This window comes from Boleophthalmus pectinirostris, unplaced genomic scaffold (genome assembly GCF_026225935.1).
Source record: "Boleophthalmus pectinirostris isolate CB_2022bp ecotype Guang Dong unplaced genomic scaffold, ASM2622593v1 HiC_scaffold_16, whole genome shotgun sequence".
Classification (NCBI taxonomy): domain Eukaryota; kingdom Metazoa; phylum Chordata; class Actinopteri; order Gobiiformes; family Gobiidae; genus Boleophthalmus; species Boleophthalmus pectinirostris.
Window position 1 is genome coordinate 25,572,674 of NW_026571095.1, and position 19,106 is coordinate 25,591,779.

A 19,106-nucleotide genomic window follows, 5' to 3' on the forward strand; every position below is an offset into this window, starting at 1 on the left:
CTACTACTACTACTACTATTACTACTACTGTGCTGTACACGTTGCATTTGCAGGATTCCAGCACTACCTCTAAATGTACTGTATATATGTTTTTCATTACATTAAATTATGAAGATATGCAGTTACTTTACACAAACCAGATGCATGTGAATGTATATAAAAGTCTTAATTCTCCCTCTGACCTTTCGGTGACATATTATGTAAAGGGGCTCTTGACATTCACACACTGTTAATAATCCCTGTGGTATTTCTGTGCCAACTGAAGAGGCTAACTTCATATTTTGTTTGGTTTTTGACAGGGACCCGCCGGAAAAGCCGGTCCGGAGGGCAGACAAGGAGAGAAAGGAGCCAAGGTAAGACACATCAGTTTAGCTGCTGATCTGTGGAGGGGGCTGGAGGTAAAACCAGGCTAATGCAATCACAGAGGCCTTCAACCAGTCCCAATGAAATGATGAACGACCCACAGACCCTATAGCTTCTGAGTGATCTACTGCTCTGCATGGATTTGAGAACAAAGTAGGTGTTGGCCCAGTATATTTAGTGGTAAAAGTGAATTGAACTTAGGTAGAAAACTTTGGTAAAAATATCTGAGAGCTTGAAGTTAATGTTGTTTTGATACAGTATATGAACATTATGCTTTCAGTGGAGAAATCATGAGGTCAGCGAGTGAAATTATTTTAGCAAAAAGTACAAAACATAAATAGATTTTTGTTAAAAATGCCTTACCTCAAAAATACCTCACACTTGCACAATCACCACACTAAACTTTAATTAATCCATGAACTAAAGATGGACTAAACTAGGACAACTAGACCAAAACAAATTTACATGTGAACTCAAACTGGGCCCAAAACAGTCCAAGTGTGAACATACCCCAAGTATATTTGATTTGATATTATTATATTTGATAGATAAGCCAATTGAACTACATGTATCCGTGACTATTCTGTGATTGAACCAGGACTAAAACAGGACTAAACCAGGTCTAAACCAGGACTAAACCAGGACTGAACCAGGTCTAAACCAGGACTGAACCAGGACTGGACCAGGTCTAAACCAGGACTAAACCAGGACTGGACCAGGTCTAAACCAGGACTGAACCAGGACTGGACCAGGTCTAAACCAGGACTAAACCAGGAGGTCCCAGTCTGGTTCGTTTCCGGTCCCGGTCTGAACTCGGTCTGGTCCTGGTCTGGTCCTGGTCTCAGTCCTGGTCTTGGTCCTGGTCTCAGTCCAGGTCTCAGTCCCGGTCTGGTCCGGTTCTGGTCTCGGTCTCAGTCCTGATCACCGGACAGTGTGCACCCTCCCAACACTCAGTCCTGGTTCAGTCCTGGTTTAGACCTGGTTTAGTCCTGGTTTAGTCCTGGTTTAGTCCTGGTTTAGACCTGGTTTAGACCTGGTTTAGTCCTGTCTTAGTCCTGGTTTAGTCCTGGTTCAGTCCCGGTTCAGTCAATATGTGGTGCAAAAGTTCTGCAGTTTAAATCACAGAAACAGGAAACTACCATCATCTGTTTTTTCATTTTGGTTTTGGAAACATTAATGAAGAAAATAATTGTTTTGTCTTATTTTTATGAATGAATTATACACAGATTATTAAACTACATCTCATAAGAATATATGATACTAGCTAAAGAAACTGATAAATATTGAGCTAGTTGCTACACACTGACATTAAAAACATGTAGCTGGTTTAATTCAAATGCCAAATTCACCTTTTTTTGCTGCACAGTTTGGTGTTTTTGTTATTCCACTTTGTATAAGGTCAATATAGAGTGTAAAAAAAACAGTATTTATTATTTAATTATCATAACTTTGCCCCCCAAAAAAGTCAATGAGCATATATTGTATTGTATTAATTGATTAATCTGATACTATTACTAATAAAGTGATATTCATCAAAAGTCTCACAATAATACCGTGGGGCCTCACAATGTATCAGATTACAAGTTCCTTTCCTTAAATGCAATTTTTTATAGTAGCATTAGCTAATAAACATCAGGAACTACATATCCCATGATTCATTTCAGTGCAAACAACATGAAGAAAGATGTTTTTTACCTTAATTCTTGGGATTATGACAGTAAAAATGCACACCAAAATCTTGTCAAGGTATTTTAAAAGCAAAAAAGTGTCCTCTCTACAATTATATCAGCCTCTCCAAAATATCGTTATAATATTATACTGTGAGATTTGTATATCGTTACATCCCTCCATACTATATTTGAAGCTTTGAACACGTCTTTTAAGTGTATTTTCAGCACAGAGAGGCAAAGGATTATATGTGAAGGATTGGTGACGGCCCTTTCTCTTGTCAAATCCAGGTCTAATTGGTTGTCAGAACAATGTAATCCTCCTCATCCTTCAATTTACACAAAATGACACCCGGCAACAACAAAAGTGTATGGTGCCTGTCACTCAACACAAGAGAGACGTTGTAGTGCAAGGAGAAAATGGGAAACGGATGGATTTTTCTTTTAAAGGTCCTATATTACACGAAAATGGATTCTTGTGAGCGTTAAGGCATGTTACAATGATGTTTTCTGTTTGAGAGAATAACCCAGCGTAAATAAATATGCAGGGTTTGTGCGTTAAAAATGTGCAAATTAAACAAACTTCAGGTATATTTTTGATGAGGAAGCAACATTATAACATAGATCAGAAAATGGTGTAATATAGACCTTTAAAAGCTTCATAAGTATTGCCAAGAAGAAACATTTTCAGGGTTTATTTTTAGATATTTCAGTTCTGGTGCCATGCATGGGTAATGAAAAGATTGCACTATATATCGTTTGAATGGCTTTTTTCCATAAACTAATGGAAGGTTAAGTTCTTTACAGATCTTGCCAAACCTGCTTTTTAACATAATTATAAGATTTAACTTTTGCCCAGAAAAATGTGGTCAGAATAAACCAAATCTGATACTGCTTTGAACGTTTTGAAACCTATTTTTTGCATATTGTTTCACTTATTAAACTGCTCGTCATTGTTCGCAGGGAGAGGCTGGAGCAGAGGGCGCTGTGGGTAAAACTGGACCCGTGGGACCTCAGGGACCTCCTGGGAAAACCGGTGCCTGAGGGTCTGAGAGGCATCCCAGGACCTGTGGTGAGTGGGCAGCGAAAAATCAAGACATTTTAGATTATAAAGGTGTCTAAAATCAGATATACAGTATTTTTTGGACTATAAGTCACTCCAGAGTATAAGTCGCACCATCCAAAAAATGTGTAATGAAGAAAAAAAAACACGTATAAGTCGCACTTTTTGAGGGAAATTTATTTTATAAAATCAGAGACCAGGAACTGACATTTCATGTTGAAAGGCAAGTTATAGTAATGACAACAGAACAGAGAATAACAGGCTGTTAATGTTACATATGAACAGTTATTCAGAGAACTATAGCATCAACAACAGAACAAGTTTACCAAACTCTCCATCTCACTTCAAATCACTAAATCCACTGAATTCTTCATCCTCGGTGTCACTTCGTCACTTCTCTACAACAACTCCGCGACCTCCAGAGGTAAACGGAATGCTGCTTCCTCTTCTGCATAGCTGTCGTCAGACTCAGCATCAGAGTTAGAATTATTCCGGCCTTTCTGAATCCTGACAGGATGGTTTTGGTTGTCTTTATGTTAAGTTTTCAGTGGTACAGAAGTAATGGTGCGATCGACTGACATGATAAGGACAGGACAGAGGCTCTTTCTCTTTCTTCTGCAGGAGACATGCGCAGTAGAGTGTGAAGTGACAGTGGTACAAGAGTAATAGTAGTAGCAAATACTGGCACGCAACCCTAGAGCGCCCTTTCACGTCTGTCAGTGTGAAAATTTTAACATATAATAAGTCGCACTGGAGTATAAATCGCAGGACCACCCAAACCATGAAAAAAAATGCGACTTATAGCCCGAAAAATAAGGTACTGAATTTTCTCATTGTTCCTTTGAATTGGCAAGGTTTAATTTTATAAATAAGGAGGAGAAATATTAGTAGTGTTATTTTAGACTGTATAGAAGTGGACTGAGGGAGTGTGACGTCTCCCGTAACGTTGCAGCCAAATGAAGCCAATCGAGGATATTGCAGCTAATCTACAACTAGGGACCTTATTTAGAATTCCCAGTTTGTGTATCATAGCAACCAAAGAGCCAATCAAGAGCGAGATTATTGAAGGTTCTCATCTATACAACTTTTCTGGTGTTTGTACAGTGGAGATGTGATTGCTTTTGCCTAGAATGTTCCAGTGTGGTATTATGTTGGTGTCATCTGTTTGTCTCCTCGGAGATTGACGTGTTTAATGCCGTTCTGTGGGACATTCCATTCCAGGAAAAGCAGTAACAGCTGCATAGTGTACTGACTGGATGGGTGTTAAAGTTAGGCAGATGCTTTCCTTTTTTAGCCAAAATCCAATGGAGAAAACGATTATATATTTATGCACTGTCTCTTTTGAATTGTGTTATGAATATTGAATGATAACTGTATTTTGCTTTTATTTCTAGGGTGAACAGGGACTACCTGGTGCTGCCGGTCAAGACGGACCCCCCGGACCTATCGTAAGACACTTTATTAATTATGCATTCATCATTTTCAGTTGTTTACATGTTCAAAAGCCCATTATTTTAACCCCATACTGCTTTTAAAGTGAAATATTGCGATTTCCAGTGGAGTTCCGCCCGAAGCGATTGTTGCGGTCTCCCAGCGTGACACCAAATGAACTGACACTTTGAATGCAGAGCTGCGCGACGGCTGTCACTTCGAAATCGCTCCATTTATTTCTCTGTCACTTAGTGGAATCCTCTGCTCCACAGGGCCCTCCTGGACTTCCCGGGATGAAGGGTGACTCGGGATTCAAGGGAGAGAAGGCAAGTCGACGTTATTACGATGTTAATCTCAAATTGCTTTATTGTGTATTTCTCATATCTGCGGGTGCGTCTTATCTGCTCCTCTGAGTAAGCAAACATCTCCAGACCCTGTGTCTTTGTTCACTCTCTCCAAGTGCAAAACTCAAACTTTCACTCAAGGAAAGTTTGCGATCAACTTGACACGTACGATCAAATAGAGTGCCACAAATATATATACCTTATCCATGTTTGTATAGAGGTGGGAAGCTACATTTACTTGAGTAACTTTTTAAAGATATTTTGCTTTACAGAGTACTTTTCTATTGGCATATTTTTACTCCTACTCAATTAATATTTTTATTAAGTAACAGTACTCTTACTTGAGTAAAAGCTTTGATGATTTTCCTCTGTGAATAAGTCTAGAAGTGACAAAACTTTATGTTGACAATATGAAATTATTCGAACATTTGTGTTTTTTGGTCTATCCTGTAAAAATATCAAAATTTACGGGATTATTTAATGTTTTTTCCTTCAAATTATACTAACTTAAAATTATAAATCAGATGTTATGCCCCAACATTTACTCTTTAACCTACTCTAGTTTTCTGAAATACTTTTTTTACTCTTACTTGATACATTTTTTGAACCAGTGCTTTGTATTTCAGTTTAAGTAATATTATTTTCAAGTAACATTACCTTTGCTTGAGTACAGTTTTTGGCGACTCTACTCACCTCTGCATGTGCTGAATAACCAATAGAATGATTACTATCCATGGGTTTTAGAAATCTTAAAAAGTGGGGCAGTTGCCATAGCAATTAAAAACAAATGATCTATCTTTTGGATGCTCAAAAGTCAAAAACTGGAAACTCACAAATAGTAAGGTTGACATATGGTATTTTTTAATCTATTTATTAATTTATTAGACCTAAAATAATGGAAATTTGTGAGACATTTAGGGCTTTCATCATGCAGTTAATTATAGTGAATGCAAAACCCGTCAGTGTTGTCCAACCAAAGTACCTGAGTTCAGCTTCAGGAACTTTTGAGTGCACAAGATAAAATTAGACAACTATATTAGCTTAACTCTATTTAAATAATTATCTGTGTATTCTTTCCCATTAGGGTCATCCCGGTTTGATTGGACTGATCGGACCTCCTGGTGAACCTGGAGAGAAGGGAGACCGAGGACTGCCCGGACCCCAAGGAGCATCCGGAGGAAAGGGAGAGGCCGTAAGTCTGTGACAGGGCAATAATCATCAGGAAACTGTTACATCCCAGCTGAATTTGAGTCTAAATGAATAACTTGATTTGTTCTCTTTAATTCTAGGGCATCGGTGGTTCTTCAGGTCCACTGGGTCCTCCTGGTCCTCCTGGTATCCCTGTAAGCTCACTTTCTATTTAAATGTTATTATATTTTGTGCTCAATGAGTGATTGTGTAGTCTGTGTCATATCACGTTAATATGTCATTCTACTAAATATAATGTATACGTTTTCTCTTTAGGGAACTCAAGGACAAAAGGGTGCTAAGGGATCAAATGTAAGTGATTTTTTTCAGATTTATCAACTGATTTTGATTATACTTGATTATTACTGTTTATTTCTAACAACACCGACTATTGTTTTAGGGTTCTCAAGGTCAGAAGGGAGACCCAGGACTCATCGGACCACCTGGACCACCTGTAAGTGTTATGTTAATGTGAAATTTTGTAAAGCACACATTTAAAAAAATTAAGTTACTGTTTGGTTACACTATACCGATATAATCTTAAGTTATGAAGAAGAAAACATTGGGTTTACACAAATGCAAAATGCAGCAATATAGTAAATAGACCATTAACATTATTATTTACATTATTATTAACAATATTAATGCATTTCTAGTTGGTAAATGGTAAATTTGCTGTTAATATATGTAAATAACTAGTTGAAACAGGGTTGAACTAGCAGCCTTGTGGCAACTGGTTGATTGACTCAACCCCTAAAATCAAATCAGCTTTTACCTTGATTATTTCTATGCTCGCGATCACACATAAAAGTGTGCTGGCCGTAAGCAATGTTTCTTTGTAATTTCAATAATTTTTAGACATTTTTGAAATTTTTACAAATCAAAACTGAAAAAGTAATTTAAAAAGCAGTGAAGATCTTGAAAGAAAAATACAAAGGCAAAAACTTCAACACAAACTAATAAACCAGTAAATAGGACTGTCAAAAGAATTGCAAATAAATTGTTAATCAATACTAAAACTAGTATAAAACCAGATACTCATTTGAACAAGTATCAATACAAAAAAAGTCACATTCACAGGACAGAAATGAATCTTTGGCTTTAGATCTTGAGGAGTATCAGAACAAACAGACTTGTACTGAGAGACATAACAGATTATTAAATGCTGAAAATGGCCTTGAGTGTGAAGATTAATCCTTAGTATCAAAATCAAGTTCAAAATGTTAGTATCATGTATCACAAACACTAGCAGTAAGTGAAGTTGTTTGTGTTGTTTTTTTTTTAGGGTCCTCCTGCAGATGTGATCCAGCCTCTGCCCATCCAACAGCCCGGAAAGTCCAAGCGACACGTGGACGAGCAGAGCGACGCCGCCATGGTGGACTACGGCCTGGGCGAGGGCATGGACGACGTGTTTGGCTCTTTGAATACCCTCAAACAGGACATCGAGAAGATGAAGTTCCCCCTGGGCACTCAGGATAACCCTGCCCGCACCTGTCAGGACCTGCACCTGAGCCAGCCAGACTTCCCTGATGGTAAGTGACCGGGAGCAGAGAGAGAGATGGATGGATAGATCGATAGATGCGTAGGTGGATGGGTGAATGAATAGATAGATGGATGAGCGGATAGATTTTTTTACATTTTTTTTACATTTATTCGAGCTAAATTAGTGCTGCCCCAGTACAAATATATTTTATAAGCAGCTCTCGAGATCAAAACATAGGTGTGTATAGGCCACGATAATTACAATATCTTTGCAATAATGGGGAAATTTTTGCCAGTTTTATGTATTAATTTAAGTTTTGAGATGTAGAGGGGAGAAAAAATAACTTCTATGGACTAAATTTTGGTTATTGTTTATTTAAAAATGTGTTTACCAAGATTATCCTGCTTATTATTTTTGTATCAGTGGCATAAAGTAGTTTCAGTTTTAAGGTTTATCATAGTATTTCTCTGTACATCGTGCTTAAAAATGTGTTATTGACAGGCCTAGCTCTGTAATGTTTGCGTCATACTGGAAAGCATTTTACTGTTTCGATAATCAGGAAGTGCACATTGGCATACTAGTTGTTGTTGGCTTTAGTGGTAATTAGACTGGTCAGAATGCATGAGGTAAGTGAGGAATAAATCTGGACCACTGCAAACTCTTGATGTAAAATGAACTCATTCTGTTTTTCACGCTTTTCAGACAGTAAATGATAATATTTTCTATGTGTGTATTCTCGTCTTCGGGAAAACAAATGAGACCTCAGATACCTTTACATATTCCTGCAGTACATTCATTAGACGGAGCGGTTTTTGTGGTGTTGTGTTGACGCTGAGCTCTGTCTCAGGTGAATACTGGATCGATCCAAACCAGGGCTGCATCGGAGACTCCATCAAAGTCTTCTGTAACTTCACAGCGGGAGGAGAAACCTGCATCAATCCAGACAAGAAGTCCTCAGGGGTAAGACTTAACTTTAAATATATGGCATTTTTGGAATATAGTCTCTTTATGGAAATTGTATAATATGTTGAGTGCCTGAGTTTACCTAATATTGTTTATTGTACTCATGTCTTCACTTTAACCAAACTCAACCTTCTTGCTTGGAATGTTCCACAGTTTTTTATTACAAAGCAATATCTTGAAAAGCATGGAGGCAAATGCTTGTCTCCATGGAGATAGTTAAGTTTAAAGCCATGCTGTGGAATACTCCAGGCAAAGCAATAACATGAAAATTATAATTATTTATTCTTATTTATGTATTTATTTAATTGCTATGGGCGTATGAGTGTTTGTCCACTGATAAAGCGCTTTGAGTGCCTTGAAGCTGTAAAGCGTTGTATAAAAATGTGACCATTTTACCATATTGGACCTGGATGTACAATATGTTTATTATATTTATACTGGGACAGAGGACAATAAACATTGACCAAACTTTCTGCTCATTCCCACCTGTAGTCCTGGGGCTATACCTCATTTCTTTAAAGATGCATTTTGTAACTTTTTTCTGGTGGAGAGTCTGGCAAATGCTCTTCTCCTTGGAGATGTTAATGTTTTGTCTGAAATGTTTCACAGTTTGGTCTCTATCTTCATGGAGAAAAATGAGAACAAGTTACAGGTCAGATCTGTGGAGAGGCGACCTCGCTCACAGTCAGAATCCCTGTCTTTCTAGTTATTTTTGAGCAATAAAACCATCTGTAATTGAATAAATGTAAGGTAAATCTGTTTAATGTCATACTGTGGAACATTCCAGAGCAGTGCAGAGCAATGGCATATCCATCCATAGAAACAAACAGGTGATGGGACCTTCCACCAGAAAAGTTACACAATGCACCTTTAACATACATTCATATTGTGTAATTTATGTCATAATTGAGCTACATTTCTTTGTTTACATTAACCATGTACAAAACCACAGCTTTCCTGAACAATAAAATGATCAAATATAATGATCAGAGTTCCCACGGTCTTGGAAATCCTGGAAATTGAAAATGTCATTTTCCAAGTCTGGAAAAGTCAAGAAATTTTGTAAATTCAATGAAAGTTTTGGAAAAGGCAAGAAATTTTAGTATCTCTTTCACGCAACTACAGCGTTCTATGAAGTTCTAATTAAACTATTATGATTATTTCTGAACGTTTGCGCCTTTTGTTTAAAAGAGACGACAATAAATGCACTGACAGTATTTTGAATGTTAAAAAACTATAAAACCAAACCATCAGGTGAGTGGAAAGGGTTAACATTTCATATTTATCCCTAAAAGTCTGATCAATTCTGTACATGTAGGTGCTGAAAGTCATGGAAAATTCACTTTAGGTCATAAAAAGTCATGGAAACGTTTTGGAATTTTGTCAGTGAAAAAGAGTGGGAACCCTGAATGATAGAGGATGTGTTCGTATTTGAATGCATGTTGGTTGCCCTTTTGCTTTTTAATGGGCGAGTACTTCAAAGTGAATCTGTATAAGTGCAAATACAATTCCATTTTCTTTTATTTCAGGTCAGAATATCCAACTGGCCCAAAGAGTCTGCAGGTTCATGGTTCAGTGAATTCAAACGAGGAAAGATTGTGAGTACTTACTCCTTTCACAAACTACTTTTCTCTCATCCAAGGCAACTTTTAAATCCTTTTATTTCATCCTCCTTATCACATTTATGCTAGCACTTTATTCTCCATTGGATTGTCTATCTCTTTCTTATCAATCTTCTTCATAATTTCATTTTCCTATCGCTCCTAATCCCACCTGCACCTCCACTGAAATCTCTAGGCCTTCCTTTATTTATCAGATAGGGTTAGTTTGAAATATTCATCTTACCAAAGAAAAGATTTACAAACTTTTTGGACCAAGTAAGGCGCAGCAAATATTTCAAACTATACACTATTAAAATATAACCAACACTGAACTAAACCAGATTAAAACAGGGCAACAGTAATTGTATTCTTAACATTACTGGTCATTATAAAACTGGTATTAGTATTCTGTATATGTATGCTCAGAATTTTGTTATTTTCCAACATAGTTATTTCCTGTTTTATCTTGACTTTTCACTCTTTTGGCTCCATAAACCAAGGTCAACCATGTGTGGCTCATTCCCTGTTGAAAGATTGCAAACTGAAATGAAAACATTTTGCAAACCTAAATCGACCTAGTCCTGCTTCATGGGAAAGGACAAATATTCTAAAGCAACTGTGCAGGAACCAAAAAGGACAGCATTTTAAAATATTTTTCTATACGTTATTTTCTGATCTATGTTATAACGTTGTTTCCTCATCACGAACAGACCTGGAGTTGTGTTTTGTTTCATTCACACATGTTTAACACACAAATCCTGCAAATTTAGTTACTTTTAGTTCTTCTCTCAAACAGAAAACTTGTGGTGTCCTGTGATAATACAAGATAGGGCTGAACGATTTTAAGAAAAAATTGTATTGCGATTTTTCTGGCAGATATTGCGATTTCAGTTTCACCCACGATTCTTTTCAAATCAAGTTTTAGTGCACATGAACATTTGCAAACATCACCGAAACTTACGTCGTACCAGAATTCTGCACCTGACGATTTGCAGTGCAGCTGCAGGGTCTTAAAAGTCTTAAAAAGGTCTTAAATTATCTTGTCCAAGTCTTATTTTTTTCACAAAGGTCTTAAATTTCATTAGCCTATGTTTTTTGTAGACTCAACTGGGCTGCAGTGCGATGTTTAAATGAAGGGAGGAAAAAAAACAACATGTAAAGTGAATGAACATCTATTTTGGAGCTTGTGCAAACAATACTTAGGTTTCTGGCGCCGGCGGCAACGAGTAAACATTCAGTACAGTAGAGGAAGACGTTGGATGGATCATGGGAAGTGTAGATTTAATCCACAGTGGCTCTTAAATTCTAGATATAGTAGTTGGTTCTTCATTATTAGAATTGGATCTGGTGTTTTTCGCCCACATAATGGATTGGTCTTAATTTTCATTTAAGTGGTCTGAAAAAGGTCTTAAAAAGTCTTAAACTTGGGAGTTGTCAGACCTGCACATTTGTTTATGTTTTACAGAAATTAAACTTAAAACCACACAGATAATTTGCATAAGATATAAAAATTGGGCTTTAGGAGCACTGCAAAAAAACGCTGCTTTGACGTTCCCAAAATTGTGTTGTCTGAGATCGAGATTTTTGGTCCAAAACAAGTATAGTAATTTGAATGAGTCTAGCTCTAGAGTCACCAGTCTCTACTGAACTAAAGATAAATTGTAGCTGTTAACTTGAAAACTACTTCTACATGACATGACAAGGCGGAACAGAGCGTTTTGAGCTTTGAAGATGAAGACAGACTGATAATGAAGCGTTACTCAAACATGCGTGAATGAAACAAAAACAACTCCTGGTATGTTTTTGATAACATTATGTCATGGTTTAAAGCTCACAAGAGTCAATTTTGTGTAATAAAAAACCTTTAATACCTAAAACCCACTTGAGTAACACTTGCCCTGTGTCCTCAGCTGAACTACGTGGACATCTCGGAGAGTGAAATCACGTCGGTGCAGATGACGTTCTTGAAGCTGCTGAGCTCTTCAGCCAGACAGAACTTCACGTACATCTGTCACCAGTCTGTGGCCTGGTACGACGCCAAGGCAGACAACTACAACAAGGCCCTGCGCTTCCTCGGCTCCAACGACGAAGAGATGTCCTACGATAACAACCCCTTCATCAAAGCTCTCATGGACGGATGCTCGGTAAGATACGCTCCACACATTTTAAGATTTTAAGATTAATGGCAGTCGAATCAAATTTTGAGTGAACACTTTTAGCAAATTGAAAGTACCATAATTTCACCCACGAACAACAAAATGTCCTGTCTTATTCTGCATAAAAACTGCTAACCCTTTAGTTTAGGTCTGTATAAAGTAGGGACGGGCATGATTAGTCAATTAATCGATAATTGATCATTAAGAATTTCATCGATTATGTTCATTTTTAATTGACCAACTGAATGTAGGCTGTTGTGTAAGGAGACGAGGCTGCGTCTGACAGCGCAAACACTGGAGCTGCAGCCTCACAGTCCCACGTTTCAGCTCTGGTACCTCCTCGAAAATCACTCTATTCCTCAGTGAGTGTGTTTACGTGCACATCAGTGTCCCGGGTATGATCGGGTTTTTTGAGTATCCCGGTTTCGTCATGGTGCATGTATACGCAGTATCCCGGTTACTGCAACATAAAGTCCAAAAGAGTCCAAAAGACAAACACTTTTCAGTCTTTTCATCACAACAGTAGCCAAAATAAATAAATTGACCAACATAAATAAAGTGAGTGAAATGACTGTTAAAAACATGAAAACATGAACCATCTCCAATGCGACACACAGAACAGACTCACCATCATCAACATCCCTCTGTCACAGAAAGAGCACACATATTGCACTGAGTCGTGTCCTTTAGTCCGACAGAAGCTGAACCGCATCAACACACAAGGAAAGAGGCGTTTGTTTGTTTTTTTCAGCGCTTATAGTTAATTAGTTATAGTTTAGCAAATGAGCCATGCAGTTTTTTGTTTCTGTAAAACATAAACAAATGTGGCAAAGCTGCATTAAACGCGTAATAATCTCAAACGGGCTGATGTGGCTCTATAGTGGTTATGGTTTATATGTTGTAAAGTTTAGTTTATTTACGCAGCTTAGTAATAGGACCGTATTTTCCGGGCTATTAGGCGCTCTGGATTATAAGACGCACTGTCATTAAATGGTCTATTTTTCGAACTTTTTTCACAAATAAACTGCAAAGGACTTTAAACGAAACACAACAGTTGGATGGGTGAGTGGGACTTTGTTTGGCGCGTTCACGGTGACTCTGGGCTTTGTTCAGTTGTGGCGTGTAGGGAGGGTGCTGTCTGGGACCGCTGGATTGTTGGCGTGTTCGCAGTGACTCAGTTGTTCAGTTGTGGCTAGAAGTGGCACATTGGACTCACTTTTTTGGTTCGTTCCTTTGTTCCGTTCCTCGTCTGTGTGGAATGATAAGTGTGGCTGCGAGTATTTTTCGCTGTGCGGTCGCTGTCTGTTCCGTGTGTGTTTGCGTGTGCTGTGGGTGGTGCGGCTTTTTATTTTACTGAAGTCATGCTGGGACACCCGAGTGGATTCGTATGGAGGGCGCTGTGGATTGCGGGGCGTGCGGTTGCTTTTTAATAGGGTTAGGGGCTTAAGAGCGCGCCTAATAGCCCGGAAAATACGATAGTAATAATAACGATAATTTAATGTAAAAACGTTAATGATTAATCGCAAATTTATTATGAATTCTCCCGACAATCAATTAAGAACATTGCCCATCCCAAGTACAAACCACAGACTGTCTTGTTTTAGTTTGCCAGTTCATATTTCAGTCTTTTTGTCAATTCCTCTAGACAAGTTTAAAATGTGAACTTTGAGCAGAATCCTATTATTAAAACATAAATCGCAAATCGAATCACAATGCTTGTCAGAAAGAATTTTATATTTTTCCCAAACCTTTCACTCCTAATGTGAGTGTGATACTGTGAAATTGGGCTTGAAGATGGAGCTAATAGAGATTCTTTTGTGGAAATGTATTGCGTATTATGGAAGCGGAGAAAGTAGAAAAGACTGTGAGACTACAATTGTTTAATAAATGTTATGTATTTCCTCGTTGCACACTGCAGTATCCAGATAATGTCCTTTATTGTTATTATTGTTTGAGAAAATTCACATTTCTTGGGTTTTCTCAGCAACAGGTAATGTGTAGTCACTTACAATAAATAAGACAAAACCCCAAACGCAGTTACTTCAAACAGTATTCATGATTTGTACAGCGACATTTTACAGTGTGTAGAGGATAAAACGAGACACGCTGTATTTCATGATAAGAAAAATAACACATCAAAGGAGAAGAAATTGTCTAGGATTTTGTTTTTTTGAATTACTTTTAATATTCACTTGGTATGTTAAATGAAAATATTTGCAATCTGTAGCATCCCAGGTTGGTGTTTATATTTTAAAATGAATAAAGGTTAAAGTGCACTATGTAATTTTTGTGTTGGAGGGTCTGCCGCCTGCTTGTAACCATGGTGATGTTATTACTTTACCTGGAATTTTCCACAGTATGGCATTAAAGAACTATTTTCTGAACTATGTTATAATGTTGTTTACGCATCACAAACAGACCTGGTGTTGTGGTTTATTTTCATTCACACATGTTTAACCTCAAACTTGACATATTTAGGTTCTTTCCTCAGACTAAAAACACGCTGTTCCACCTTGTGATGTCATGTGGTAATACAGGAAGTTTAACTGACACACCTTCACTAGAATCATTGGATAATTTCAGATTTGGGATTGTCAGTCTTTTCTGATCAAAAGGTTAAAGGTAGCTGTGAACTTGAAGTCTTGACATCACAAGGTGGAACTGAACATTTTGAGCTTTGGGGATGTAGACAGGCTCATAATGAAATAAAACACAACTCCAGGTATGTTTTAGAGGAGTTCACATGTCAATTTTGCATAATATAGGACCTTAAAACGTAATTTATCCACATAGAGACAAGCAAGTCATCAGGCCTCAAGGCTTTTTTTTTTTTTTTTTTTTTTTTTTTTACAATAAAGCTATTATGTAACTGCATAAATGGAAGATGGGATAATTTGACATACTGTGGAACATTCTAGGCAAAACAATAACATCATAACATCTCCATGGAGACAACCAGGTGGCAGATCCAACACTAGAATCAGAAAAAATTACATAGTGCACCTTTAAAGGGCCCATACTACACTATTTTCTGATCGTGTTCTAGTGTTGTTTCTTCATTGAAAACACACCTGGAGTTGTGTTTTGTTTAATTCACACATGTTTAACACAGGTAATGTATATTTAGGTTGAGTTCTTCTCTCAAACTGAAAACACTCTGTTTCACCTTGTGATGTCATGTGGTAATACCAGAAGTTCTACACTGTGTTTTTTGTAACTCCATACACCTTCACTAGAATCATTTGGATCAGGCATGTCAGACTCAGGCCTGAATGTCAAATTTGGCCCGCAATATAATTATATTTGGCCCGCGAGATCATATCAAATATGCATTAGAGCTGGCCCACCGGCTATAGAGACATTATTTATTTAAAATTTTGTTATTATTTTATATTTAGCTTCTTCTGGATTCAGTGTTTAACAAAACTATTATTAAACATTTATTTTCATAAGAAAAGGTTTAACATTACATATCTCGAAAGAAGAGAAAACATGCAGATGTTGTTGAAATTTTTCAGTAAATATTTAGTTTGGCCCACGACTTTGTCCCAGTTTTTTAATTTTGGCCTCTGTGAATTTGAGTTTGACACCCCTGGTTTGGATGATTTCTGCCCTGGAATTGCCAATCTCTATTGAACTAAAGGTAAAAGGTAACTTGAAAACTACCACTTTGTGAAATCACAAGGTGGAACAGAACATTTTGAGCTTTGGTGATGTAGACAGGCTCATAATAACGTGTGAATGAAACAAAACACAACTCCAGGTATGTTTTTGAGGAGGACACTACATTAGAACATGGCTTAAAGTTCACAAGAGTCAGTTTTGCGTAATGTAGGACTTTCGTTTGCCATGCCAACTTTCGTAACTTCATAGCATGTAACTTTCATATGCCATGCCAAGTACATAACTAACCATTTGTGTTTGTGTGTGCAGATGAAGCAGGGCTACTCCAGGTCAGTGCTGGAGATCAACACGCCGCGCATCGACCAGCTGCCCATCATCGACGTCATGCTCAACGACTTCGGCGACGCCAACCAGCGATTCGGCTTCGAGGTGGGCCCCGTGTGCTTCCTGGGTTAGACGCCCCCCTCCCCGCTACAGGACAGGGTCAGACCCAAACCGAACCCCACCAGCCTTACCTCAAAAGCAAACCTGTGTCCAAGATCCAAGAGGAAGACTGTCCCAGGTCCCCCTTTTTAGAAACCCCAGATAGACCCAAGTCCCAAGACCAGACCCTGTCCCGGAGCGCAGACGGGACACTGCTCCTCGACCCTTGTAGGGCCACTCCACATGTCGGTGAAGGAGAGACATCAGGAACAAGGACAGTAAAGCTGCGGAGGACTATGGCGCACTCAGAGCAAAATGAAAGGATGCCTCGGCCAATGAGAAGGATCTGCTCGTTCTTTGCCCCGCCCTTTCCCACTTTAACCCCGCCCGTTTTCATCACGCTCCCATCTTCCGTCATTCACGTTCATATTTAGCTCCACTTGTTTCACAAAAGCCACGCCCACGCCAAAATTAGTCCGAAATTCAATCTTAATTTGACCAGATCTAACTTAAAAACATGAACAACGAAAAACAAATGTATATCTCACTTTCCTAACGCATTTATGATTAGAGACAGACAGCTCACAACGACCTCATCAGCTTATACTCATACTAGACCACGCCATACTCATACTTAAGCCCCACCCATTTTCATGTAGCCCCTCCCCTGACCACGCCCTTTCACCTCTAACTCCGCCCATTTCATCATCATTTCATCAAATCATCACATTGCTTTTTCATAGCTTTGGAGTAAAGGGGAGGATCTTGCTTTTTGCTTTTCAGACTCCATATGTCCATTAGCTCCACCCACTCTGTTTTAGCCACGCCCCTTCACCATTCCCCCGACCACACCCTTTCACCTTTAGCTCCACCCATTTCATCAAACCAAACCATCACGTCGCTTTTTTTGATCGCGTTCGAGTAAGAGGGAGACGATCGAGCTTTTCACCGTTTGCCCACTAGCTCCACCCACTTTGTCTTTAGCCACACCCACTTCATCATCAAGCCCCTCCCCTGGCCACGGCCCTTTTCTCCAGCTCTCAGTGCCGCCTTGAAAACAACCACAGATGTGCTTTGTGCGGAATCACAGAACACAAAAAAAGGTGCTAAAAAGTGCTTTTGATAAACTGTAATTATTATTATTATTTTGTACAATAATGTTCCTTCCGAATCCACTCCAAGACTTGCATGTGCCCCGTTTTTCAAGTTTTTAAATATTTGGAAAGATTTTTATTACAACTTTTAAAATTTATAATGTTTGAAAAATTGTCATGTGTAATTATAGAATAAGTCTTTGTAAATAAAAATAATTTCATGCAAACTGGAACAATCATTATTTTATTTTATAGATTTTGGCAAACGATTACTCTGGTGTTACCTCAGTGGATTTATTTGGCAGTTCAGTCATGTTTAGACACTTGCAATTCAATTTTTCATTACGACAAAAATTCAAATGTGTAATTACAAATTTCTGGTTAATTATTTTTCCTTGTAAGATTGAACTATTGTTTCTATGTGCCTTAAATTGTTCAAATATTAAAACTGGATTCTGAAAAAAGAAAGTGTCTTTTTGGAGTTTATCTAGAAGCTTCTGTATTTATGCACACATATGTTACACCAAAATATTCCTAATAAGGATTCTGCAAAGACTTACAACTGTTGTGTCATTTACTTGAGTAACTTTTGAAATAAATTGTACTTTTCAGAGTACTTTTCTAGCAGCATACCTTTAAACCTACTTGAGTAATACTTGTTTATTGTTTATTGAAGGAACAGTACTCTTACTTCAGATTTGGTTACTCTTCCCACTGTGAATAATTACATATAAAATAAAATATGATAACTGAAGCAAACAATAAGGTATTAGATAAAAATCCTTTCAGTCAATCCATGAATCACACTTTATTTATAAAGCACTTTATAACTCTCAAGGTGATCGAAGTGCTTCACATTAAATCAACTAAATATAAAAACATGCTAAAACATTAAACAGTGAAATAGAACAAATTGTGCGAAGTGTCACTGTGTTACTAGTCAGGTTGGCGCCACCTAGTGCCTCCACTCAATTTCATTTCTCTCCAGCAACTAGGTCAGGAATCGGCCAGTCAGTGAAGAGCTGGGAAGCCAAACGTCAAACTCAAGTGCCTGTCTGGGTTCATTTTGTGGTACAGTACAACAGTAAAGAAAGCGGTCGAGATGGATGTAAACGAAGCCGTACATTCTGTGTTGGCAACAATTCCTGAGATTGAGGATTTAAAGCTGGAATAAAGAGAATGTTTGGTGAATTTTATCAAGGGGAAAGACGTTATTGCCCTTCTTCCTACGGGATTTGGCACATTACATACACCAAATAGCAGCAATTATTTAAATAAAAAAGTATCCACCTACCATTGAACGAACAAATTCTAACACTGCGAGGTCAGACGGTTTCTACAAAGTGAAACCGGCTGATGAATTAGGCTATTGCATTACTGCACTGAAAAAAAATATATTACATTTACTTTGTGTTGTCGTGGTACTAAAATTTCAAACTTGATTCAGATACTAAGGAATAGACTTGATACTCTTGATATTCTGATAGAAGATTAGAAGATGATTCTTTCTAAATAGTAATAGTACTTTCTTTTATGTTATCACATGGTGAGGTCTGATATCTTTGTACATTCTAATCTATGTGCGCTTATACTTGTTTTGATACAGCTTAAGATCATTTTAAAGGTTCATTTCCTGTGAATGTGACTTTTTTGTATTGATACTTGCTCAAATGAATGTCTAGTTTTTGTCTGTGCATCGATTATTA

At 37.8% G+C, this 19,106-nt stretch overlaps 1 protein-coding gene across 1 annotated transcript in view; it reads left to right on the forward strand.

Moving 5' to 3' along the window:
- The window catches only part of LOC110153471 (collagen alpha-1(XI) chain-like), a 214,237-nt gene extending 196,419 nt beyond the window's left edge, over positions 1-17,818 (forward strand). The window contains 14 exon segments of the mRNA XM_020917373.2: positions 300-353; positions 2,994-3,068; positions 3,070-3,102; positions 4,488-4,541; positions 4,797-4,850; positions 5,953-6,060; positions 6,158-6,211; positions 6,333-6,368; positions 6,457-6,510; positions 7,342-7,588; positions 8,387-8,499; positions 10,032-10,100; positions 12,014-12,247; positions 16,193-17,818. Of these exon segments, the coding sequence (XP_020773032.2) occupies positions 300-353; positions 2,994-3,068; positions 3,070-3,102; positions 4,488-4,541; positions 4,797-4,850; positions 5,953-6,060; positions 6,158-6,211; positions 6,333-6,368; positions 6,457-6,510; positions 7,342-7,588; positions 8,387-8,499; positions 10,032-10,100; positions 12,014-12,247; positions 16,193-16,339 (1,332 nt within the window). The 3' untranslated portion in view covers positions 16,340-17,818.
- The last annotated feature ends 1,288 nt before the right edge of the window (positions 17,819-19,106 follow it).